This window comes from Haliotis rufescens, unplaced genomic scaffold (genome assembly GCF_023055435.1).
Source record: "Haliotis rufescens isolate VD_foot unplaced genomic scaffold, xgHalRufe1.0.p SCAF_19, whole genome shotgun sequence".
Classification (NCBI taxonomy): domain Eukaryota; kingdom Metazoa; phylum Mollusca; class Gastropoda; order Lepetellida; family Haliotidae; genus Haliotis; species Haliotis rufescens.
The window spans coordinates 12583950-12610319 of NW_025963879.1; the positions used below are offsets into that span (position 1 = coordinate 12583950).

The 26370-nt window shown below is 39.2% G+C and overlaps 1 protein-coding gene across 6 annotated transcripts in view; it reads right to left on the reverse strand.

Annotated features, from left to right (window-relative positions):
• Window positions 1–1437: 1437 nt before the first annotated feature.
• The window catches only part of LOC124138912 (protein CBFA2T1-like), a 135694-nt gene continuing 110761 nt past the window's right edge, over window positions 1438–26370 (reverse strand). For 2 of the 6 annotated variants that reach the window (XM_046505811.2, XM_048398890.1), the window contains 9 exons: window positions 8645–8779; window positions 6725–6963; window positions 6221–6310; window positions 5870–6051; window positions 5179–5435; window positions 4942–5012; window positions 4591–4804; window positions 3977–4167; window positions 1438–3733 (listed from right to left, as the gene is read on the reverse strand). In XM_046505811.2, coding sequence (XP_046361767.1) covers window positions 3359–3733; window positions 3977–4167; window positions 4591–4804; window positions 4942–5012; window positions 5179–5435; window positions 5870–6051; window positions 6221–6310; window positions 6725–6963; window positions 8645–8779 — 1754 coding nt within the window. In that variant the 3' untranslated portion in view covers window positions 1438–3358. Of the gene's footprint in view, window positions 3734–3976; window positions 4168–4590; window positions 4805–4941; window positions 5013–5178; window positions 5436–5869; window positions 6052–6220; window positions 6311–6724; window positions 6964–8644; window positions 8780–10065; window positions 10575–12286; window positions 13323–14199; window positions 14709–26370 lie in introns of those variants that run through there. The other 4 variants (XM_046505814.2, XM_046505815.2, XM_048398889.1 and 1 more) reach the window with 4 other exon arrangements.

The following is a 26370-nucleotide window of genomic DNA, read 5'->3' on the forward strand; positions in this document are numbered from 1 at the left end:
TTTATAAACAAACACTGTGTCATCTTTGCTTATTGTCTTCTTTTACTAATGTTTCCCAAGCTGCCAATACTGATAGCACATGTGACATCAAGATGCAAGTGATACGGGATAGACAGTCGCCTTGATCGATAACGCTCTCTGACCTAGAAAGGCTGGGGCAATACAGTTTTTCATTGCTGTTTCCTGTTTCCTTCGTGTTAGTTCATGGTTTAGTTGAACAAATGTTGCTATTCCAGACTAACAATCACTTCAAAACGTGTTAGTTTCCGAGATTCTGGGTTTTTTTAAATGAAAATGCAACAGAGAACCATTTTAGCTTGGCTCCGTCCCTACATGTCAAAAGTTGTCACAACTCACATTGAAGCTGACACCAAACTGAGGCTGTTTACAAGTGTAGTCAACATTGGACATATGTAATTTGGGCAACCATTCACATATTTGTAGGTTGCTGCGACTTCTTGTCTTTTCTTGAGTTTAAAAAAGTTTAATGTGCCTGAATAGGTCTGAAATTTACTCGGTTTCATTTTGTTGCTGTTTGAGTCATATGATTTCATTTCATTATAAGGCCTGGCAGACTGGTCTCCTGTCTACCTAAACTAGCATACCAACTGTGGAACAAAGGTGAAGTCTCACAGACTAGAGTTACTTCCCTTTCATTAAGGGGCAATTACTCTTGCAGTTGGACCAGTGGATAGCTTTCTGGTCCAAGTCGCCCTTAAACGATACCACCAACGCCACCAATTGATTGCCATGAAAGTCAGTGACAAAATGTTTTTGTGCAGTATTGTCTTTTTAGCTGTGGTAGTTATGCCACAGTCTAAAATATAGTTCAGTAATGCATGTCAGTTTTATTTCTTTTTTCCCTTTCAAACAATTTATGAACATTTGGCAGTACAGAGTTTTGTCCCTTGGTGATGCCAGGATCTACATATTGTTGGTTTAAATCCCATGTTCATCCTTGGTTAATCAGCACAATACCCAAGGTGGTAGGAGCCCCTGTCACTGTGCAGAGTTGTATCCTGTGTGCATGTCAGAATCCCAAATTTGGTCAACATCTACCTGACCTGACGCACCTTAGACATTCCTCCAACAGCTAGCTGACATGCTTGACACTGACTAGCTTGTAGGTTTCACCAGTGTTTGTTGTTTCAATCAATCAACCAACCAACAAACCAACAAACCAACCAATCAATCAATGAAATTGAGACATTGTGTCTGCATCATACATTATGGTTTGGCAGAGGAGAACGTGAGTTTCATGGAGTCCAAACTTGCTAGGGCTGCCATCTTGCCCAGTCTGTTACAGTTCCTAGCTGTTACAGTCATCTTTGGGCTACATTTGCATGTAGACCAGGGTCCTGTCCCAAAATGGTTTCACTCACACCTGATACAAGAATGCCTTTAGCATTGAGTTGAACAAAGCACATAAGCAGTATGTTGTTTTCATATTGAGTATTTATTATGAGTTCCATGTAGAGTACAATATATGCCACCAACATCCAGACACCTGGGGACAGGGACAGCAACGGCGTCCGTCACTGCTACACCACATCACAGACAGACGGACACCGCGTGGAGAACAACAGAGCACTACAGTCAATCTGTTACCATTCTACCAACACTCTGGACTCGCAAATTCAAGTTACGTAAAAGTTGAACTTAAACTCTATAAAAATAGTCGATTTTCTGAATGAGTGAAAAATTCCATGTGATCCGATATTTTTTTGCAGCAGTTATTTGTGAATGTGGTTGAATGGTAACATTGTAATTTACAGATACTTCGAACCAGACCAAATACAGGACTTTAAATCAACGAATGTGAAGGTTTACCGGTAATCAATTTAGTGCGTGAGGATACTTTAAGCAAAGAGTTAAACAAAACTGTTTAATATTTCAATTATCATTTAGTTAGGACATAATTGATAAAGGTATTTTATACCAGTAACTTTGCTATCTTTTTAACACAAATTTTCAAGTTTGACTTGAAATGATTGTGAAAATTGTGCAATATTTCTCCCCCCAAACACCTAAAGTAAAATGTTATTTTAATCAGAATTGAATATCTACACTAACTTTGGCACAAAAATAAACCTGGAATTACATCGGAATTTCAATGTGTATTAAGTTGCCATGGCAACATACATTCTAAAGTGACTTGTCTCCATGGTAACAACATGTTGGTGTCCGAGAATGACAAAAGGGAGACAACTGACATGCTCAGACACTCGTCCACCATACATACGTAACAGAATATTCATAATTACATGACAGCAATGCCAAATATACATATATATTACTATGTCATATTTTACACATCTTTGAGGTTGGGAAGCAATGTACATGAACATACACAGGTGAGCTTCGCATCCTGAGAATCCCCCAGGAAATGTTTAAATCGTCAGACCACCTGATGTGGTAGCATGTTCTTACTGCATCACCTGTGGTTAGTTCCTGGGTAGAAAAAAAACCCAGGAAAAGATAAGGTCAGTCTTTTTTCCCAAAATACCATTTAACAAATGCACAAAAAAAATAAAACAATATCACCTGTGGGTTAGGAAAATTAAAGCCTTAAATCTCATGGGATTGAATGATTGCACATTGGGAGATATACACGTCTGGGTATGACGGTTATCAGAGACAGGGACTAGAGGAAATGAGATTCTGTTGCCATGACAATAATCTCAGGAGGAGGCTGTGGTGGGCCAGGGAATTATGGGATGTGCCTCAACCTCACAGTATCTGTAATGTCTCCGAGTCAATCTCCACATTTCCTTTCTATTAGGGAATGATATACTGATTATGTGTCATTACTTGTGATTACTGATTACTTATCATGGTAATCAACATAATCATGAAAATGTACATTCGAATAAACATTGGCAGCACAATCCTTTCCCTCTCCCATTCTGACTAGAGACACTTGAGAACAGCCCTCCGATCCATCTCGTACACTTCACCATGAGACAGATATAGCACGATACCGCACATCTCGTTTCACTTTGAGATCAATATGTTACCCTGAAGTCTAGGAAGTAGTGTCAGTGTATCCTCGGCCACAGTTTAAAGAATGGGGATTTCTCATGATTGCTGTCAGGTGAGTTGTGAAGTCCCTTCTTCGTGCACAGACAGGTCACGTGAAGCGTGAACAGTACACACATAGCATTCACAGTCATACTGTCCGATAATACATAGCTCATAGTACGTACGTCAGTCTCCAGTACACTGAGAACGCTGGCATGAAACCGACGCCGATATCAACATCGCCAACACGCACAGGAACAACAATGTGATACTGAAGGCGGTCGTCACACGACAGATAATACACAATATCTTAGTCCAACCAACAATAGTGAGCAATCTATCGGGTCGCGTCCGATGAGCGATTTTCTGCCGGCGTGCTTGATCTTGACCCTGACAGAGAGTTAGCTGTAGAGGCTGCCGATGCGACCGACGTCACGGATGCAGTTGGGCTGGGTTCGGGCTGTTGAGGGCTCTTAGGTGTGGGTGTGGGTGTGGACTCCATGTCAGGGATCTTGCCAGGTGGGCCGTCACCCCTCTCTCGATTAGTCGCCTTCCTCTGATCTCGGGCTTCAGCAATGCTAGCTACCTGGGCTTTCCCACAAACATGATGATGACTCTCCCAGTCCTTGTGCTGACAGAATGACCCGCAGTAGCGTGCGATGTTGCAGCCGCTGCATGTTTCGCTGGCCTTGCGACCACAGTTCCAGCAACTCTGTAACACACAAAAAAACACCATAAACATTTCAGAAACATATATAATTCATTCACAAAGTTCCCTGTGAGGGGAGGATTTTCAAAAAGATTAACTTTGACATTAAAAATCCATATCAACAAATTTCGCTTATCAAGGGTTGGGATGTTTCTAAAGGTGAACGAAGATAACAAAATATTTTAACTCAGTTGCCGTGCGGAATATTCTATTTGTAAAAGTAAGAGGAGACATTCTCCTACTAACCTCGCTGCTCTCCTCTTGGTGGTTGATGCTGGCTACAACTTCCTCTTGGGTCTGTTTTTTCACATCTGTCAACTGACGATCCATCTTGTTTCGTTCTATCGTAACCATCTCAGAGGCCTTTTGTTCGGCTGTTGTCACAGCTTTCTGCAGTTCAAGCATCGCTTGTCTCTTCACCTCATTCACTGCCTCTTCTGAAGGAATCATGGGAATGGAACCAAATAAGTCAGGGGGAGACAACTCTAAATATTTTTTACAGAACATAAAAACCATCTAGGAAATAACTAATTCAAATTGTTGTTTGGGTTTTTTTATATTGAAAGGAATTCCTTTATAAAACCAAACTGTGTTGAAAGAATTCTTATGAAAATTAAATGTTCTTATTTCATGACTATAGCTGATTCAGAAAAGATAAAGGCCAACAGAAATGGATAAACCAAAGTTTTAATTAGTCGACATTCATAAATGTTCCCTCATATTTCAACATGATATTAACAAGATTTTATTTTATATAACAATTTGCAAAAGGTTATACTCTCCACCAAATCTTCGTACTGCAACATTGCCAGAGCTAGATGGTTTTATATATATTTCTAAATATAAGGTGTGTGACGTACCTGCCCTACGCCTGACCTCGGAGACCCGGTCCTCCGTCTGTCTCATCGTGTATGCCATCATGTCACTTGTACGTTTCTTCACATCCTGGTCCATGCCCTCTGCATGGCGTCGCATCCACACAGACAGTTCCTCGCGGTCACGCAAACTGCGCTCCTGCAGCACTGATAGCGCCCGCTTCGTCTTATCCACCATCCCAATGATACAGTTGAGCATCTGCAACACACCAAACACTGTCATCAGCAAGTGATCTCTATATAATATTACCTCCATTAAATACTGTTAAACTGATCTTTTACAATACTTCCATTAATTAAATATTTTATTTTCAAGATGCAAACATTTCCACTTACAGTTTCAACATGTCTCCAGTCATCATCAAGTCGTTCCAATGGGTCAAACGGCTCATTTCTTTGGTAACCAGCTGAAAAATATCAAATTATAATTAAAAACTTTTGGACAAAATAGTAACTATATTTAACAGATCACCCTCGTACATATTTTCTTAAAAGGAAAATTTATTCATCGTTATCAGTATTTTCATTAAAAACATTTAACATCACCAAAAATTATTGATTATGTTTACTTACAATAACCTGTGTAATGCCTGTCTCGGTCCCTCTCCCGCTCCATGCGTTCTCTGTCCATCCGTTCCCTCTCGATGCGTTCTCGTTCCCGAATTTCCCGTGATATGCTGATGTCCTCGAGCCTGATTGGTCCCCCTGTGTTGAGGTTGAGGGATCCGTTGGGGCTGATCCGACTGCTCCCCATGGGACTCATCGGGTGGTGTCTCTTGGCTGGGTGCATGGAATCCATGTGAGAAGAATCCACGCCATTTTCTTTGGGTCTGTAGGAAAAAGATTTCAAGTAAAAAATATTCTTAAATTGCTTCCGGCTTTGGATTAGGATCTAGAATTACTTCTAGAAAATTAAGTATTAAGACTTATTTTCTTCATTTGATGGTGGACAGCATGGTGATCTTTCCATTGGTTCAAGCAGAACTATGAACACCCTTAGCAAGGAAGAAGAGGAAATCTTTCTAAAGTGGTCACCCATAGCAACGAGAGGAATCTTTCCATTGTGGACTTAGCCACTTCATAAGATCCACGGAGAGGAGGTCAGTGTTCGATCCCCATCCTCATCATACCAAAACAATGTTAAAAGATGGTACTTGTTTCTCTGTCTGGCTCTCGGGATCAATGGGATAAAGACTGGTCGGTTCTGAGTCAGTATACAGACACACAGGAAAATTCCCTTATCTGTTGCAGGAGAATTATTTACCTGTCTGGTGATCTGCGTTTGCCATTTTCATTCATGTCCGAGGCGATGGAGTCTGTGGATTCTAACGGGGAGTGAGCTGGATCAAACACGATGTGTTCATTCTGAGCGAGATATTGTTGAGGTGTGGTCTTTGCCATCCGTGCACAGTGGAGCAGCTCCCTCTGGAGGAGAGGCAAGTTAGCCTGCAAGGAAAGATAACTCTCTTGTAACACTGTTGGAAACACAATACTAACAGGTCTAAAGTTTTATCACAGTTTTACATGTGACAGATGGGACTTCATGATTTACTCTGCAGCAATTTACATGTACTGCTCTGTGTATTAAAGACTAGAACTTCAATTCCTTCCTTACCTTGAGAAATGGAATAACGAATGGTCGGAGGGGGAAGTTCGTTGCTTCCTGCAGTTTCGCATGGAATTCTTCAATGGAAAGATGGGAGTTCTGAAAAAGAATTAGTACAAATGAATATCCCCAAAACAAATGCACAAACATTCATACAAATGTAAGGCTCATTTTACATTTCATAATTAAAATTAAATTTGGAAAACAAACATAACTGTCAAACTGATAATAGTAAACATCAAACACATTTTTTCTGTCTGTCAAAATCAGATTTACATCTTTAGTGCAATTCATGGCCTGACTCCACAAAGCAATCCCTGCAGCATGACAGCACTCCCATACATTAACATAGCTTTATGATCATGTTAATACTAGCATAACTTGCAGATCGAGGTAGACAAAATCTGGCCAAAATCCCAAAGACAGTATTTGTCAGCAGGCTAGAAACAGAGACAAGGCCGCAGTTCAAGTAAACTTTATGAATGAAGATATTTCAGTTTGCAACCAACGTACCACAAGGCCAAGGACCAACATGCGCACTCTCTCGCCGATCTCCGGAGAGATGTCGGAACCAAACTGCTGCAGCGTTGTGAGGAAGCGCTTCAACTTGCTGAGTTGTCTGGCGCCGCATGCAGGGGGGAGCTGCTGGCACATGGAGGAATTGGTCATCGACGGCGGTGATGGTGTGCGGCCATTGATGCTACTGAGGGGTGAATGAGAACCATTCAGACCTGTAAAATACAATCTCATGTCTGTCAAAATACATCACATATAAACTGCAACAAATCTGTCCATTTCGAAGAAATTTGTTTCCATTTATATGCAATGAATGTGTTTTTTATAAACTTGGGATAACAACATACTCCACATCTTACATTAAGTAGTCCATTTATATAAGTGAGTCAGTGAGTTGGATTTAACACTGCTTTAAACAGTATTCCAGTTATATCACTATGCATTTATATATGTTCCAGTCAATGTGTAAAATCAGTAAACGTGTAAAATTTTACAAATGTGTTTCCATTTATTATATAATGTCAAGGAATTCCCAACATTTTTATGCTCTATTTCATCACCCCAGTGACTGAAAATGATAGGATTAAAAGAAAACTGAAAGTCAAGGTATATGGTTTTTTTTCATTTTTTGGCTTCTAAGCGGCCTTAAGAACTTCCAATATCTTTCAGTCAAACTGACAGAAAAATAATTGTAAAATGACAAAATTTTACACATTGACTGTATGTCACATAGTTATAGCTTCTAAAATATTCATCCATACATCAATGCCTCTGTAAACATTTTTTTGAAATTAGTTCTTAACTGTTAAAGATTAAATGTTGTTGTGTGCTCAACTTTTATTACTTAAATCATTAAATATTTTGCAAAAGAGATAATTCTTCTCATAATGAAATATTCATAACATGTTTACTTCAGGAAAGATGGGATCTATTGATGCACTTCAAGTCGTCACAAGTGGCGGAGTCAGTGTAGTTTATCTGAGCCACGAACAGAGACCCATGAGTGAGCTTCCCACATTTTCCACGTTGGGAATCGACCCTTGTTTTTTTTATAAGTGCTCATCTACCCCTATGCCCTAACACTTTCCTTTCATCCCAAGGCATATCATGTTATTTACTCAGCAGCAGGTTTTATTCTAATCTGAATTGTGAAGGTGAGCAAACTAATTTCCTCGGCTGAGCTAAGAATCTGCTATCTGTAAACATCCACCACCACATGTGATACGACCTTGTCGTACAAACTATTGACCACACATTGCTTGGACAACAACTGACCACATGATGTATTGACATTTGTGTGTGTGTTACAAAAATGTTACACACTACTGTTGTTAGTGATACTGTGATGATATGTGATATTGACGTGTTATTGACATGATCAAATAAAGAATAAAACTATGACAAAACTGTCCAATAATTTTGTCAGTCTGTGCGTTGTACATAACTGAGGTAGTTTGGGAAACTGGGGCTCAATACTGCCTGCCATGCCATATAGACAGGCTATTGACGTATGGAACTGTTGACAGCTGTGACATTTACATGTCATATACAACTGTGCAACGAACATGATAGCGACAACCATAGGGCATGAACAATTTATTGATATTTGCCTTTAAACAATACGGGTTGACAATTAAGTTCTGCAAGAATGTCTAAACAGCTGTATGACTTTTAAAACTCTACAACAAGATAATTAAAATATAAATTGGTGCAGTTGCCAACTATGTGTCATGAACATGAAATAAACAATGTAGGATACAAGATGATATATCCAGTTGGGTGAAATGAACATTTTATATACAACGTCTGTGTGGCACAGCAGGACAACGCCAGCTGGGTGATATGAACATGTAATTAACAATTTATGATACAGCACAACATTGTCAGTTGGGTGATATGAACATGTTATCAACATACCTGACGCGGTGCTACCACTAGATATTGGCCTTGTAATTGGCGGAATAGATGCCATCGTGCTGACAGCAGGTGAACTTGTTGTTTGCGTCACACCTTTTGATTCCGGAGAGTCAGGCATGATACTATCTCTATAATCTGAAACAAAAAACTAAATGAATAAATTTGAAAAAAACACTTTATCATCACTAAAATCAAATGGACATCAGCATCTGAAAAGAATAACAGTTTGTGCATTTTTCAAATTGTCCTGAGCATCTTTAGATGCTGTGGATGACGCTCTTTTCCACAATCGGATGAAGACTCTGTTTATTCTACAGTGGTGCAACACGTTGGAAAGATGCAAAGTCATTGTGACTTTGACTTGAAACAAACATGAAATGGACATGAAACGGACATGAAATGTACATGAAACGGCCAGGTGAAGCAATGAGTCAACCAGGATTGTGTCACTGATGGAACCCTGTAATACCAGTGGTTATGACACGATTCTGTTGCAACACTAAAATATTGATGCTGTGAAAGCGTAGACAGAAACCTAAGCCACATATCTCCTGGTAATGTCACTTATTAAAAAAACATTCATGACAAAAGGTCATCTATTACGTGTATAAAATATTAATTAGTCTTCACTGCCGTGGGAAAATGGAAAATGTTCCAATATAATTCTTTTCAAAATTGAAACCAATAGCAATGAAACAAAATGAAATTAAGAATGGTTTGATGAAAGTACAAACTGACAGTTGAAGACGATATTAGACAGTTTTCACAATAGACCACATAATCCCCACGGAGTATACCATACACACCGAACAGGATGAGAATGTAATTAAAAAGTTAAAGTAAAAACCTAAAAAAGATGAATTGTCTAAAATCCAACTTTGACATGAAGAAATGATGGCAGTGCTATGTTCTAAACCTGACATAAAAGGACACTGAATTCTTTAAAAAATCCATTCAAATGATGAATGATTGGCAGGTCTAACACTGACAACCAGTGTGAAAAACACAAGAGTTCCGAAACTGATGCACGCCACGATGAAAGAACCCAATTTTAAAATTGATGTAAAAACTCAAATGCAAATGTTGATTGCTTGAAACTCATAAAAAAAACCAACAATAGTTTGAATCCAACATCACAGAAATATGAACACAGTGAACCCTGATATGAACATCAAATATCAAAAACTCCATGAGCCAAATGACTAATGTAAAGCCTTAAATTGACAAGCAAAAAATTAAAAATAATTATTAAATCACAAGTCAATAAAATGAATCCACTACCCTGACAGTACATCAAAATCATTCAAAAAAATAATAAAATATAATCATAAGCTAAATGATAAATGTCAAATATCCAGATATTAGATACAATTTTGAAATTGACATCAGAATTGGTGAAATGTACATGAAAGTGTTCCTACTCTGAGTCTGTTCATCCACTCCCATGGCGAGCTGTCTCTGAAATGCCTACCAGTGGCTGGCTGTCTTTGTTATGATGTAGCAGCACTAACAGCTGAACATGTGTTACGGGTCTGTTGTTAAGCCACCAGATGACCACCACTGCCCATTGCCAGCTGGTCCCCAGGCTCCCACCAGCCAGCCTCGTTATAAAGCTCCTACCTCATTATAAGGTTAAGTGCCCTAAAACACTTCCCTTTGTAAAACAAGTGGGACCAATTGTAATTGTGCTTGAATGAACACAATAAGCTATGTTACGCCTTGTTGCACCCCCTGAATATCAATTGAGCTCTGTGATAAAAGTCATGTTAATGGCCAAATTGTCAACTACAATAATCAATATTTGAACTTTCATAACAAATGTCAGCTGCATTCCTGCTGTGGAGTATTTCAGCAAGTAAGCATGTTACATTTGACAGGTTTCACCTCCCAAACAAACCTTCACATCCAAAACCTTATCTCACAAAATATAGATATCCAACACAAATAAAGTGTTGATTTAGACATATAATACAAAAAAATTCAGTTAAAAAAAACTACTACAGGAATAAATTCAGCATTTACAATGATGTCTGAAATCCTTTTCGCAACTCAGTGCTAAAACCTATAGGTTAGTGTTGAGCTATAGCCATAACAAGAGTGAGATTAAGGTGCAAGTCTTGCATTGTGACATAAAACAAACATGCAGCAGATTGCTATAAGCGATACACCTCCTTCCTTGTTAATTATCACATCAATTACGGCAGAGCCAGCTCAGCCCCAGGGCACGGCTGTCTTGTATAAGGGCCATGTTCCTGCTATTATATACCCCTATCCCACAGACTTAACCTTTTTCAGTATAACCTTCTGGACACAATAATTAGCCCAAATGTTGCTTTGATGTAGCAGACATAATCCTTGCATGGGGGCATTAATTTGAACAGATTTGCTTGTCACAGAACACATTTGAACACAAGCTCTAATGGCCTGGCCATAGTGTCAATGATTGGAAGGATGTTATTTTAAACCCATACTTGGTGCTGAGATGAATTGTAAATATTACCATTTTTCATATTTCTCTTATCCTAATGGGTCTTCCGTAAGACGTCAGTTCAAATTATACAACATCAGCCTTAAAACAACTTTAAACCCTATTCGGGAGAAACAGTTTAAAAAAAAGTATATTTGTGATATTTCCTAAGTGTTATGTGTGGAGGACTACATATCGGCTTCCTTTTTTTTACAGCTGTATCCTTAAATAAAATAATTACTTTACAGATTGACATGATTCTGACATCCATCTACATCGCGGTTATCTATAAAACAAAACTAACTCTACTTCGTTTTAAATTATGACTTCAAATCACCAAAACGTTTGTTACAAAAGTACCATCAACAAATGAAGACCGGTGAATTTGATGCAAGATTTATAACAAGACCCTTATATATCTTGAGAGAATAATATCCAAATTGCTCAATACAAATACAAAGCACACTATTACGCTAAATAGTTCACTGAACACAAACACTTCTGTGAACATTATCGTCAAATGACAAAATGTATTGAAGCTCCCATAAAAGACCTTCCCCTCGCATAAGGCTGACCACACTGCCAGGACTTGAGATCCAAAAAGCTGTATCAACAACACCCCCACCCACAGCAGGGAGATAGCTGAACACACCCACTACCTGCATGTGGTAGTGGATAGTTAGCAGAGATAGTACACACACAGGCAGGAGGCACTGCTAGGTTTGGCAGTGAAACCAACTCACACATTATCCCACTAATATTTTCTGACACTGGTATGTATATTTGTTATTTGTTTCTGGGAGAACTAGATCCCTCTGACACTGTGCAAATTGATGCCAGAAACCACATGCTATTGTTTAGGAGGGAAATATTCAGCTTGTAAAACATGATTTTTGAACATAAAACACGCCTGCATGTTAATTACATGTAACAGGTCTGAGGAAGCTGGTTCTCATTATGTTCCTGCTAAATGAATCTGACAACTGGCTTACTAAACCATTATTCTGTTCTGCAAGTTGTGTTCCTTAACCTCAGTATAAGCCGTTTTCAGTTTTGTCAACAAACTATTTCGACTAAATGTAAAAACGGGTAATAATTTAATGTATTACACAGATGTTTTAGAATCATTCCACCTTATTATTTCCACACATTGCAATGAAAGGACCAAGTCTCACCTTTTCGCATCCCAAAAATAATCATTCAAGTAGTCAAGGAGCCTGTACGGCTATCCCAGTATTTCGGTAGAGAGTCCCAACACTGATGCACACAGTCCAGCCTGAGACAGATGCTTTGCGTCAGACACACAACATTTCAATCATAGAATCATCACTTCCACCAGCGAATCTTTTCATTAATGGAACAGACTGAATAGCATCCTCTGGCGACTGTCTCCGGAATAGATAGCTGATTTCACTAATCTGTTTGTATAATAAATATCCAGCAATTGTGTCGTGGTAGAGCCAAGCAGCCAGCAGCAGTACAATACATCTGCTTGTGTGCGTCTGCTATTTGCGTCTGCTATTGTGCGTCTGCTACTGTACAAATGTTACCAACACTATGAGGATGATCCGAATTCAATGGAATATGAAGGCAGGATGACAATCCTGCTGTAGCCGGGTTACTGAGAAATACTGGTGCTTCAACTAGGTGATAAAGATGGGACTGCTCGGCAATAAAGATGTGACTGCCGAGGCGAACAGTGACTGAATGACCCAGAGGCAGCCAATCACTTCCTCATTCCAGCCTTGCTACCAGGCCTCACTGGAACAATCACAGATTGCCTGTACCAACCTGGCAAGTAGGCTCTCACTGGCATCAGCTGGGACTCCTCACAAAACAGTGGTGGTCAGGTGTGGAGGATGGGAGCGATGAAGCGTGACACAGACACACAGACGGACATGCGACCGATAGCTATAGCACAATGTAAGTGCTGGCTCTGACACAGCCCAACAACAGCTGATTGACTGACACAGCCTCACTTTGGTGTCTCCCTCATCCTCGTAAGCATCCCGTCATACCAGCATCGGCGAAAACACAGCATCGGCAACACACTTCTTGTCGACACCCCCGATTTGGCTGAATTACAGACAGCATTTATCACTACCAGTATCTTTTCAAGTTAATTGGGTGATTTCTCTGATCAGAGGCGAGTTACAATAGGACGCAGTTGCCAAGACTGCAGTAGCATGGTGACTCTATCCAGCAATGAAGCGGGCCCTTTAACAAAAGGCTGACGGCCAGCCTGGCTTGCTCATACTTAGTGGCAGTGCAGGTGGGGTCTTGTACCAAGGCAATGTGTTACATGGGAGGAAATCTCCATCGCAGATGTGGCCAACGAGATTGCCTCCGCACACGCCGATCTCCACACAAATTGTACATTTTTTGTTTGTTTTTATGGCATGGGTTTAGGAAGCAGGTTGCAGTAGAGTCTGATTTGGGGAAAATTTGCATTTTTCCCTGAAGACCAGTGTGAAAATGTGTCAAGGTGTGTGACATGTTGTTGGTTTGCACACATCATAAAGAGAGAGAAAGATGGGGATGTGACTGACACCAGCATGTAAACTAAGGGAATAATCGCTGCGGCAGGTTTTAACATGCTGTTGTATATCAATAAAAGAGTATCTCCACCCATTGACTACAGCACCATTATGCTGTATACATGACAAAATGATCAATTTCATAAACCTAACATCAAAATGTATTCAAATTTGAGAAAATTTGAAATATAGTGATTGATTGATTTTCAGAGTATATTAAAAAACTGAAGATTAAAAACACAAAACCAAAATATATGACACAAACTGCACTGAAAGAAGCAAATAGCCAACACACTTAAACAAATATCATAAATTGTTATTTCACTTCCTTTAAAAAAATAAAAATTATCCCATTTGTCTTGTCAATGAAAAAAAAAAATAATCTAACAAATTTGAATTATTTTATTGATTGATTAAAAAATAATCTTATAGAAAATTAATTTTTGACAGATAAATCTTTGGACTTATAATGAAAGAAAGAAAAAATTGTTCAAGTAGATTTCAACTTTATTTGTTTCCAGTTCAGATAAAACTGATTAATTCTTTCCTACCTTTCCCTGAGATGAGCCAGTTGGGACACACAAGGGCTGGCGGCGTATCAAACTGCAACATCCTCACGTCCTCATGTATCCAGTAGCAGTAATTGCAAAAATGGTAAAATCCACAAACAAAACCAAAGCTTCCAAAAGTCTTATAAAACACAGTACCAAAGTCCCAAGATGCCGATCTTCAAAAAGTCCAAGATTGGTAAACTCCAAGACCAGCAAACACAAAGCAGAAAACTGCCAAACTTTACTCAAAGAGTAAAACTTTCTTTAAGATTCAGAAAGTCTTCCAAGACAACACAAGATTTTTCCGCTGAAAGATCCTGTAGCGTACATGCGCTTATCACACGATCTTATCACACCAGCAGAGGCGCCAATATTCACAATGCTGGTACGGACCTCAACTATATATGCCTGCTCTCTTCGAGGTTGTCAACTCGTCTGGTAAAACCAGAGAATATTACTGGCGTGTGGGGCATTCCCACAAGGCATCAGGAGAGGTGCCGAAAACCACTACCACCTGTTGGGCTCCAAGGAACCTGGCGGGAAGAGTCTGGCAGCCATTATCTCCTCCAGCTGAGTACAGTTAGGGGGCGAGGCAGACAGTGGGGTGGCGGAGGGAAATCACAGGTAGAGAAGCACATGGGCTCACCAAATGGTTAGCCTTAACATGTTTGCAAAAATATTCAAAATGGGATGAAATACAACTGATACCAGATCTGATTTATCGTGAGATATATTGTACGCACCGTGTGAGTACTAAACAGTCTTGTAGATGGGGATATTAATGGTCCCTGAAACAGTGGTAATGTTTCCACGATAGAAATCTTGTTGTAGTATTAAGAAGATATTTTATGACTTGCCACTATTCAACAAATCATTTGTAGGTGTTAAAACTATGCATCTGGGTGGGGTTCATGATTTATAAAGTGTTCACAACTCTCAGCACCCTCACACACATCCAAATGTTATTTGTAGCAAAGTCTATGTTTATACCAAGAAATGTAATTTTCAAAATTTATGAACCTCGTATTTCCAAGGTATGCTTTCTAAATAAGGTATTTTAAACCTTGAGTTAAAGCATTCAATTGGAAAATTATTTGAGAGGTGTTAAATCAACAGTAGTGAAGTGAGAGAGATGGGTTTTTAGCAATATCCCAGCCATTTTACAGCAAGGTATATTCCATAATCGGCTGCACACATTTTACCCATTTGGAGAATAGAAACAAAGTCTTTGGCATGACAAGACCCCTGTCAAATCCACAACACACCTCAAAAATCAAATCCCTGAGAGATAATCCCCCATGGCCTGCTAATGGCCAAATAAGTGCTTCTGAATATGATTTTTGTTTGCAGTAATGCTGCTTGAATCAAAGGTATTTATTGAAATTTGATACCTCTGGCTGACCAATCAAGTATTATCCAAAAGTTGTAGAATGTTTACTGTTTATGGGAATATCAAAATTAGGCATAAAGAAACTGATGATAAAGATATTGGTGACTTTGATTTAGCTGAAGATCACGGTATGAAAAACATATGAATAATAGCATGTCATGTGATTATTCATATAGTCATAAAAAAATGGTTTAGGAAAAAAATCAATTAAAAAAACACAGGAAACATTTGTTGACAAAACATGTCATCTGTTAATACACACTGAAGTATTAAGAGGTAATAGAATTGATTTATTTTGAGCTGTTACTGGTAAGGTTGTTGATGAAACATTTGATAACACTTATCATAGAATTCTGACTTTTAAGCAAGAGGAATCCTTCCCATGATTAATTCACTGATCCTTACTGGCTTGGAATGTGAGAAACAGTATCAGCCACCATGCTTCCACACACATATTGACTTACATCATTTATAGAAATCTTTTCAATAAGTAAGTCATGACAAAACACTTTTCCTGATTCCTTGACATTTGCAAAGTGCATGAAATGCTTTCTGAAACTGTAAATAGCTCAGTCACTGGCAGGAGAACAATTCATAGTAAAGCTCTTACAACCTTTCATCCTCAGTGTAGGAAAGTGCAGTTGTTTACATATTCATAACTTGCAAAACAAATCCTATATATTTAACTAAATAAATATTATTATTATAAATATTATAAATGAATATAAAATACTAGTTGCAGCAATGGCTGTACAAGCATCTTGAGTATTGTAGTGCTAAACTAAGAGAGTTTGTCTGATGAAGTCCGGGAGGCCAAAAACTTGAGATATACATATATTTATGTATACATTTGAATTTCCCTATGGGAAGGAATATAAAATATATAAATAAACATTGAAAAAAAAATCACTCTAAATCAATGCTTTGAATTTTATTTTTCTTTACTTTTTCCACTAGCTGCTTTTACAGAACAATGCTACTCAAAATAAGTTAAGGACCACCGAGGTGAGGTGAGGTGGGGTTAGGTTAGGTTAGGTGAGGTGAGGTTTAATGTCACGTTCGATATTATTGCACTTATATTTGACGTGCATGCACATGTGTGTGTGTGTGGATGCTTGTACTAGTCTGGACTAATGATTTAATAGTGCTTGCCCACTGAGATACCATGCTGCAGTTTACATGAATACCCCACTCAAACACAGTATACTGACTCTGAGCAGACCAGTCCTTGTTTTAGCCCCTTAATGCTGAGCACCAGGCAGGGGAACAACAAGTACCATCTCTTAACATATTTGGGTATGATGCATCCGGGAATCGAACCCCCGACTTTCAGCTCTCTCCCGGCAGAAGTTCTACAGTAGACCGCGGTGGCAGTCTCAGGGAGCCATGACACTTCTTATAATGCAATACAAAGGCCATGACACAATCACATCATTCTTCCTCCAGCTTACATAAATATGGGTATCACTTCACAAAAATACTCAATACTACATTCAAGTTGGATGTAAAACATGCTTGTTTATAAACTGTTCTACTATGTTGAATCATCCAGTGACAGAAAGAAACGTACACAAATTGCATGAAAATTATATTTTTTCAGGGTTAACCGAAAAGTAAAATCAGGATAGTCAAATCTGAAAAAGAATTAGCACACCAAAATGTACAAGTTTTAATAAAAAATTTGGACCTGATCGTCAACACCCTTAGAACTGACCGCCAGCTTGCACACAATCGCCTCTCGCAGGGTTCAGCTGCACGCTCGAGCTTTTTCCAATACAGACTGGCGCGGTGGCATTCCAGCAATAAAGAAGACTTTACGATGTGCCCTCATCGGTGTTAATGTAAACAGGCACAATCAAGAGTACCACAGCAATTCATCATATGTTTCTTAAAGACACAGCTGTGTTTATGAAGAATTAATTAATTTTCTCATTAAGTTTGGTCATATTTCATGGCCGTTCAAGACAAAAGGATGACATTTTCTTTCCCAGATCTCAGAATATTGAAGAAGCAAGATTGCTGTAATTTGATCATCATGTCAGCCGAGAAAATACAAGGATCCAACTCTTACCGAAGAAAAATATAAGAGGCACCTAAATTGATTGTCCTGGTTTGAAAGAATCTCTATGGTGTATCTTCAAAAATATCTGAATTCAATCCATTTTATTTTGTAGCAAATAATTCTTAGAAAAACAATACTTTACACTTTGTTATAAGTAATATGCTATACAATATGTTTGAAAATATACAACTTTAAGAATGTCCTTTTCGTGCATCCTCAAAAGGCAAGTGAATAGGTACAAAACTTGAAAACCAAGATATGGAAGAAGTCAAATAACGAAAATTCACAAATGTCTGTTACATGCACAATCATCATTCGTATGTTTCAGAACTTTTCAAAGTAAATATCAAACACAACTCTAACTGTCAATTTGCAAATATTCACCAATTATGTTCAACTAGCCATAACTGATTGCCAAAAGCTGTTTTTATTCATTTTAATTTACAGCACCAACTCAAATATAGTGTGCCATGGTGCACATATTTCAATAACTGAAAAACCCAATCCAAGTTATGCCTGCAAAAAGATACTATTAAAAGGAAAACCGTCAATCTTTGACAGCTAAAAAAGCAGGGGAGGCGGCAGGCTGGCGCGGGTACGTCTGTTCTACGTTTTTTCGACAGCTGCCCGCCTTACCACCTGTCTCAAAGACATCTGGAAGTCGTTAGAAAGGGCCAGACAGACTGGTACCACTGTGGAATGCTGGGAGAACACGATAGCAGTGCTGCCAGTGATGGCCTCCGTATGTTCACAGACTGGCCTCCCTCCCTCCTCCCTCCCTCCCATCCCACTGCCGAGGAGTACAGGCCGAGATCTTGTAGCCACCAACTGATCAACATTTAGAAATCTATACCTTTCTGTATCCAAGGGGTAGAAATCAGCAAATATTGTAATCCACTTTTTGCCGCTGGTTCCTCAATTCTGACATTTGACGGAATGCGAAATAGACGCTGGTGCATTATTCCTGCATGCAAATACTGAACTCAAAATATGCATCGCTAAACCTGCATGCATCTGTTGCATACAGACGTATGAAGACATATCTAAATAATTTCTGTAATTGTTTGTGATGAGTCATAATGGATGAGCAGGCATATTCTTTGTTAGCAATCAACTGAATTTGGGCCTTGGGTTTAACACTGTTTTCAGCACTTTCTCTGTTGTATCCTGGTGTGACAGTTACATGTACAAGGGAGTGAGTATGGTTTTTACATAGCTTTTAGCGACCCATGAAGACTCGGGGTAGAATAGGTCTTCAGCAACCGATACTTGCTGAAAAGGCGACTATGCTTGTCATAAGAGGTGACTAACAGGATCAGGTGGTCAGGTTCGCTGACTTGGTTGATGCATGTCATTGATCCCAATTGCGTGGATCGATGCTCATGATGTCAATCACTGGATTGTCTGGTCCAGACTCGTAAAACATCAAACCAACTTAACTTTTAGCAACATTCCAGCAATATCACAGCAGGGGACACCAGAAATGGGCAGCACACACTGTACCCATGAGGGGAATTGAACCCAGCTCTTCGGCATGATGACAAGCGCACTCACCACCAGACTCAACGCCCCTTTAAATTATCTGGGAATCCAAACCCATGATCATCAGTTCCTGGAATGAGTAAGGAACACAACTCTGCCAAGCCTCAGACGACAGGGTCACCTTTGCTCTCACAAAATAATGAACCTCTGATCAGGTGAGGGGCGGCCGGGTAGCCTGGTGGTTAAAGCATTAGCTCGTCATGCAGAAAACCCAGGTTCGATTCCCGACATGAGTACAATGTGTGAAGCCCATTTCGTGATATTGATGGAATATTGCTAAAAGCGGTGTAAAACCATACTCACTCACTCACTCTGATCAGGTGTATGTATACAAGTACAGACTTGCTAAGTAAGTGAGGGAGGGAGGGAGGGAGGGAGGTGTGATGCTGAAGCAGTATTACAATCATACGCTCATCTCATGATAGCCTTGGACCAGACAAACCAATACTGTGAGCAAACATCCCCATTGTTGGTAAGTCATGACAATCAGCCATACCATGCTGTCACCCATCCGAAAAGCATTCAAACCCAGCAGCCACTCTGTGGCCGGTTTACACAGGTTGTGACAGGTTTGAGGAGCTTTCCTGCCCTGAAATTCCAATGGGTCTGGTTTTAATCAATTTTCAGCCATTATCAGATAGTACCTCTATCAGGCAATATATGGTAATTATTATGGGCACAAGTGAGCAATCATGTCTGGACTGCATATCATAATCAGCAGTATAGAATGTGGCTATCTGACTAGCCAGTTACCATCTTCTAAAAACCCATACAAGTCGGTGAACCGGTCTGTACGGAATCATGACATCATAATGTTTGATGTGACATCACTTGTTTGTCACATCACAGTTGACTCTGTTCTCACTTCAAATTACCAGTTACCGCAAAGTTACCATATCTGATGGTGGTCAAAAGACAGATCTAATTATTTCACTGAAAATATGCGTTGTAGCATGTGAACTTCTTACTAATTACTTCACTGAAAATACGTCTTGTAGGTGTCACAAGCAACTCACACAGCTCAGCTTCCCCCTCTCCTATCTTATGCTTACTTAGATGACAAGGTATCAGTATTGACAAAGACGGGACATAACCCCAAAAGAAGTACTGGATTCTTTCCTCTCAGTGGTTTGGTTTTCAGGACATCAATCAAATCAAGCTCAATCGCAGAAACAAAATTACAAATTTCTTATCCTCAAAATCAATTTCAGGACAATACTCTTGATTTAAGTTTGCCAGTGGCTTATATTTCGAAACTATGACACCTTAAAGCCAATATCAACTGGAACAAATTAAACTGAAAAGTCAAATTACAAACAAATTTAGTTTTTCCCAAAGTGGAATCATCTTTCAGGTGCTGCTCCCTGCTCTTGTTCTGTTACAGTTGCTTCTAAATACAAAAGGATGCCGCCATCATGGATACCATTCATACTGTTTTGACAAAAGACAACAAATCAGATGTAATAACTCTTGCAGAGGCTGTCTTCCGCTATAATTACTCCAGCAGAGGCCTGGAGGGACCGATCATTGCGTGCAGCTCCAGGGTTAGGTTTAATTCTCTGATTCATGATGGCGCATAGGGAGCAGTCATTTCTAAGCAATTCCCCATACATCTGAGATCTGTCTCTTTAAGATGGGGTCAGTGATTTCATTAAACAAATCAGCTGACCCTCAAGTCATCCTGGGTTAGCACTCAGTGAGTGAGTGAGTGAGTGAGTGAGTGAGTGAGTGAGTGAGTGGATTATGGCATGTAGGACTCGAATGGAAATGAAAGATATAAGCTAGACATGCACAAGTCTTTGAGGAAATGATTATTAGTTTAAATAATAATTTCTAGATTACATAAATATTAAGGACAAGTTGTCCCTATCAAAGACTGTGTCCTTAGGTGTTCTGTCCCCTTATCTAGACTTGCTTGTTATAAGGATAGAATTACTGTACATCCATGGACTTATCATTCAGTACATCATTGGAACAAGGCTAGATATAGACCTATATCTGTTGTAAGGTAACTCCTAAGCATACTTTCAAACACGTAGGTCCACAATGTGTACATGTTTTAACAACTTTTCCAAAGTTGGTGGCTCATCAAAAACCTAAACAAAAAAATTCAAATGGCCATCCTTTAAAAATGAAACTCAAACTGAAAACTGACTTCAGATCTAGGCTATGGTTGCCATCAGCATGGCAAGACTTAGGAACACTAGGAAGTGCCGGATGACTAGACCTCTTGCTGACACTGACACGATATTGACAAAGACACGTGTGAACTAGACAAGCTCCGCCAATCTGAACCATGTGTAAGTATCTGAAACACTTGCCAAGATACCAGAGACAAATGGCATGCAATGAAGGATCAATGAAGATAATTAATTGTAATTCAGGGCTCAGTCACTATGGCAGGTGCACGACCATCGCTGATTGAAATGTTCAATATTGTGAAAGATGTTTCTCAGGCAGCTGGGGCAGTCACAGAACATATGTCCGCTAGAAAATTAGTCCCATCAGACCGAAGTTCCACGGAATAATTTTTTTCATTAAAATAATACCCGGTCTGAGATTCCTTTCAAGTAATACACTTAGGATGAGGGTGGCGTGACCTCCCGACTCTATGTGTTGAATGGAATTAGTTCCCTATGATGGAAGATCCAGGGGGACAGCATTACTCATTGCAAAATGTCCCCAAATTTAATTCAGTGATGGCATCCCTACACCTAGGCAGGGCATTATGGGCTACAGCGATGCAATCAATTAAGATTGATATCACTAATTCTGTTTGTTGTTTGGTTTACCGTAAACAAAACTACACTAATTCTATCAAATCCTATTCAGCTTTTAAACAGTTTAACTTCAGCCTGGAATTTAAGAAAATCTTCTTACCTTTTCTGAATTTTTGGAGTGTTTTTATGAATTCTAACTCAAACCCTGCATAAGTACAATTGTTTCATAAATACCATTTTCCCTTCATCACTGCAAAAAAAAAAAACAACTGAACAATAACACTGCCTTCTACACACCCTAACATATAATCAGAAATCCTTAGCTTTGCACTTAACTAATTAATTGGGTAGCACCATTTCTTTTTAACATGTCCCTGTGCTCAATGAAAATGTTCACCTTTTCAACAATGATACAAAGAATAGATGGATGTTCTATATAAAATATTCTTATAAGAGAAGTCTTTATAAGTCACTTATGAATATTTACCTCATAGGCAGTTATATTCAGAAGAAACAAAAGAAAATAAGAATTTTGTGATAGCCACCGATTCCATTAATACCCACTTCATGGGCATCCATTAAAAGATATTATTTGTTTGCAGCAACAATTGCAAAAAAGTAAATGTTTTTAGGAACACATAATATTTATCTGAATTTTAGCCATCTGAAACTTTCATCCCCTCATTCATTACAATTTTTCAATATGATGTTTCTGTAAAGCCAAAATAAAACACTCAAATGAGTTGTTGTACACACAGAACAAATTCCCATATCACATCATTCAAATAAATCACACAAGATAGACATTTTGTCTGCGATGTGAGAAGCCGTATCATGGAACGGCTCCATTTCACAGCAGCATAGGAGAGATATTCCAGCAATTTGTACAGATTGATATCTGGTTGTTGGCCTGAAGATCAGCTGACCAGAAACATGTGTGGCACCCTCCCTGCTCCAAGCCCCCCACCCCCACAAGCCTATCTCCCCTTGGATCTTTCTTACAGGAACAAGCAGCTGCAGATCTCTATAGATAAAGCTGGTGACATTCAGATGCACATTTGTCACTGATCTAATTCCAACCAATCACAGTCCTTGACACAAAAAATCATCCAATCAAAAAAGGTCTTGCAGATGCTGATGGGTATCAGAAGGAAATGGAAGAATGCAAACTGTGAGCCAGTATGTCAAAACTGCCGGCAGAGGGAAAATAAATAGTGGAGAAAGTATTGCAATGCCCCTTCTCCAACACGTGTTCCGAATGTGCCCACTTACTTACCACCAGAGCAACTGCAAAAATGCAGGCAGAGGCAAAGCTAGATAAATACAATACAGGCAGCACATGTGTAGCGATTAGGAGAGAAAACATGAGTGGCGCCAGTTGGTCATTAAGTCAGTATGTTGGTCTGGCTGGTGAGGGATAGAGTATACCAAGAGAAAACACGGCTGCTGACAGGCCGATATACACACACCGCAACAGACCACAGCTGATCACACCCGACAAATAAGAAACACAGATCGCGTATAAAAAGTAATAGCTAAATGACAAAAATCTGGGACTTGTCCGACAAGCTTGCTAAAAACTGGTGATGAAAATGCATAATGTTCTTCAGGTGTGAACAAAATGGAGACCGATGGCGCCAAGTGGGGGGCTACAGGCAAGAAACTGGCGTTGATGTCCCATACCTGTTCCAAAGTGAGGCTCCGCCCAATGATATGTACGCAGCACAATGTTACAATGGGTGAAATGAATGACAGTACAACTAACAAGTACAACCGAGTGTGGCCAGTACAATACACAGCAGTACAATACACAGTACAATTGCATTGTTCAGGCCAAAAACTACATGTATCCATTTCGAAACCCCATTTGCTTCTGGCACACTTCATACTGTTCTTTGAGATGGGAAAAAGCAACATAATTGCAAACAGACAACTAGAAATAAATTGTATATACAAACTTACACACGCATAATGGAGCCTGTTGCAAGTTGTCAGTGTAACTACCAGGTTAAAACGCATATGACATTTTACAGACTTCAATTTAACAAAACATGCCATGGAAAGGAAAGAAATAAACATTTTTCATCGTAATTTACTCCAATTTACATTATTTCAAACATTGATACTAAACATTTACTGAAGCAAACAAATGCTTCTCAATGGCAAGATTACAATCTTGATGGCAGCACTCAAATTAATCCATATACCCTGTCATAGAGGAAGAGTTATACAATGCACATGTTCAAAATCCCAAACTTAGACAACACAAACTTTTCTGTATAATTACCTCTGTATGAATAATCCTTTTTTTTGTTGCTGATTTTGATCTTGCTTTTCTATTTCTATATATACTCAACATCCATAAAATTACCAATACCCTTCACCTCATAACAACACATTAATAAAAAAACAATTCAAACTGCCAGAACATTTAAATTTTAAAGAGACTCCCATTTGAATTTTAATCATCATTTTCAAAATTTAAGAAAGATTTTCCCATTGCCACCTAGGCTATATTAATTAAATTATTCTGTGTTGGAAGTCAATTAGGGCTTATCTGTGCTGGGGGTCTGGCGTGTCTCATGGACAGAGGATAATGGCCCCCACCTGTTCAGCATCACTCCTGGAACCTCCCCCCACCCCCACCCCCTCCCACTCCCCCTCCCTCCTGGCCCCTAGACATAGCAGTGTTATCAAAGACAGACTCAGATAGCACCAGCAACAAAGAGGGCCTCTCAACTCTCAAATGTCTCAGCCAGAGATAGTTGAAGTTTGGGTAGGGAAGATTGTAGTTAAAAGCATTCATGTGATGCTAGAATAAAACAGTATTATAAATCAATATGTTGAATTTTTCAATGAATTTTTTTTTAAATGAAGATGGCCAAGAAAAATATCAGTGGCCAGTTGAGGAGGTTCAGTTCTTGGGACTGTTCCTCAGTAATGGACCCAGCTTCAGTAAATAATCACAGGAATACTATAGGCAACTGGGTAAACTCTATTAACTTATGGACCAGTGAAGATCCGGGATAGAGTAGGTCTTCAGCAACCGATACTTGCTGAAAAGGCGACTATGCTTGTCATAAGAGGTGACTAACAGGATCAGGTGGTCAGGTTCGCTGACTTGGTTGATGCATGTCATTGATCCCAATTGCGTGGATCGATGCTCATGATATCAATCACTGGAATGTCTGGTCCAGACTCAATTATTTACAGACCGCCGTCATATAGCTGGAATATTGCTGAGCGTTGCGTTAAACAACAAACCAAACAACCAACCTATGTGCTTATGCCAGTCAAAGCCTTGTGTACATCTTCAGTCCCTGCTATCTATTTGAAATTAAACCATGGCTCCTTTGTCTTTGACCGTGGTCTAACTAACTGAATTGTTAGTTAAACACCTGTTGGCAATGATGGAACTTCTTTTTTCCCCTATCATTTGTCTTGATGATAGAACAATTTCATGGAAAACGTTTGTCGCCAGCGGGATTCAAACCCGCGAAGTCTGCACGGAAGGCTAACGAATGTAGTCTTCTGCCACGCCGACATGGGAGAAAGGGTGTGAAATTAACAACTAAATATTTACTTACATCAGTACCAATTGCTTATCCCTTTATGAACTGCGAAATGTGCTTTATGCAATTTTTATACAGTATGTTACTCTATGCATTCTAGTATTTGTACAGTACTTGTGGTTTTGAAGCTTTTTGTTCAACGAAACAAACAGACAGAAAAGAAATTACTATTATCTTGATCAGGGCTATATTTGCTCATAATAGGCCCATCAACATGGGCAAGTAATATTTAGTTGATTGATAAATGTGCTCGAGTTGGTCCAAAACGAATGGCATACTTACTTGCCCCGGGACATGCATTTCATAACCCACATCGGCAAAGTGCGAGGTGCACGTGCGAAAGACTCAGGGAACACATTTCACGTGCTTCACGCAGGGCCGACTCACACAGTGTTCTCACAGTTAAGCATAGAGTTACTGAATATCTTTCGAAATACCTTTAACAAAACAATGTTTTTTAAGCATTTTAGGCGCTATAAATGTTGGACATGGTTTAAACCATGGAGCCCTTAGGGATCTAACTGTCAAATTTTAAAAGTTAGATCCCTGCTTGCAGGGATCTAATTTATTCATAAAGATGCATTATCGGAATTAATGTACGCTATATTGTGTGTACAGCTACCAAGTGTGAAGGAATAGTTTCAAATGTGATATGGATGCATCAAGTTTCTATCGTCATCATATTGGTTCACATTGGAATCACCACTGCTATTGGAACTGAAAGCATCGGCAACCGAACACATTCAGTCATCCCTGTTAAATTCTGCATTTCGCCGAACTACTCCAACACTTCCTGTTGTCACAGCGTGCAAAACTTATAGCATGACATGTCAGCTTACTTTGGGAGAAAAGTCCAAAGTGATGCAGGTCTCAGACATTCACTTT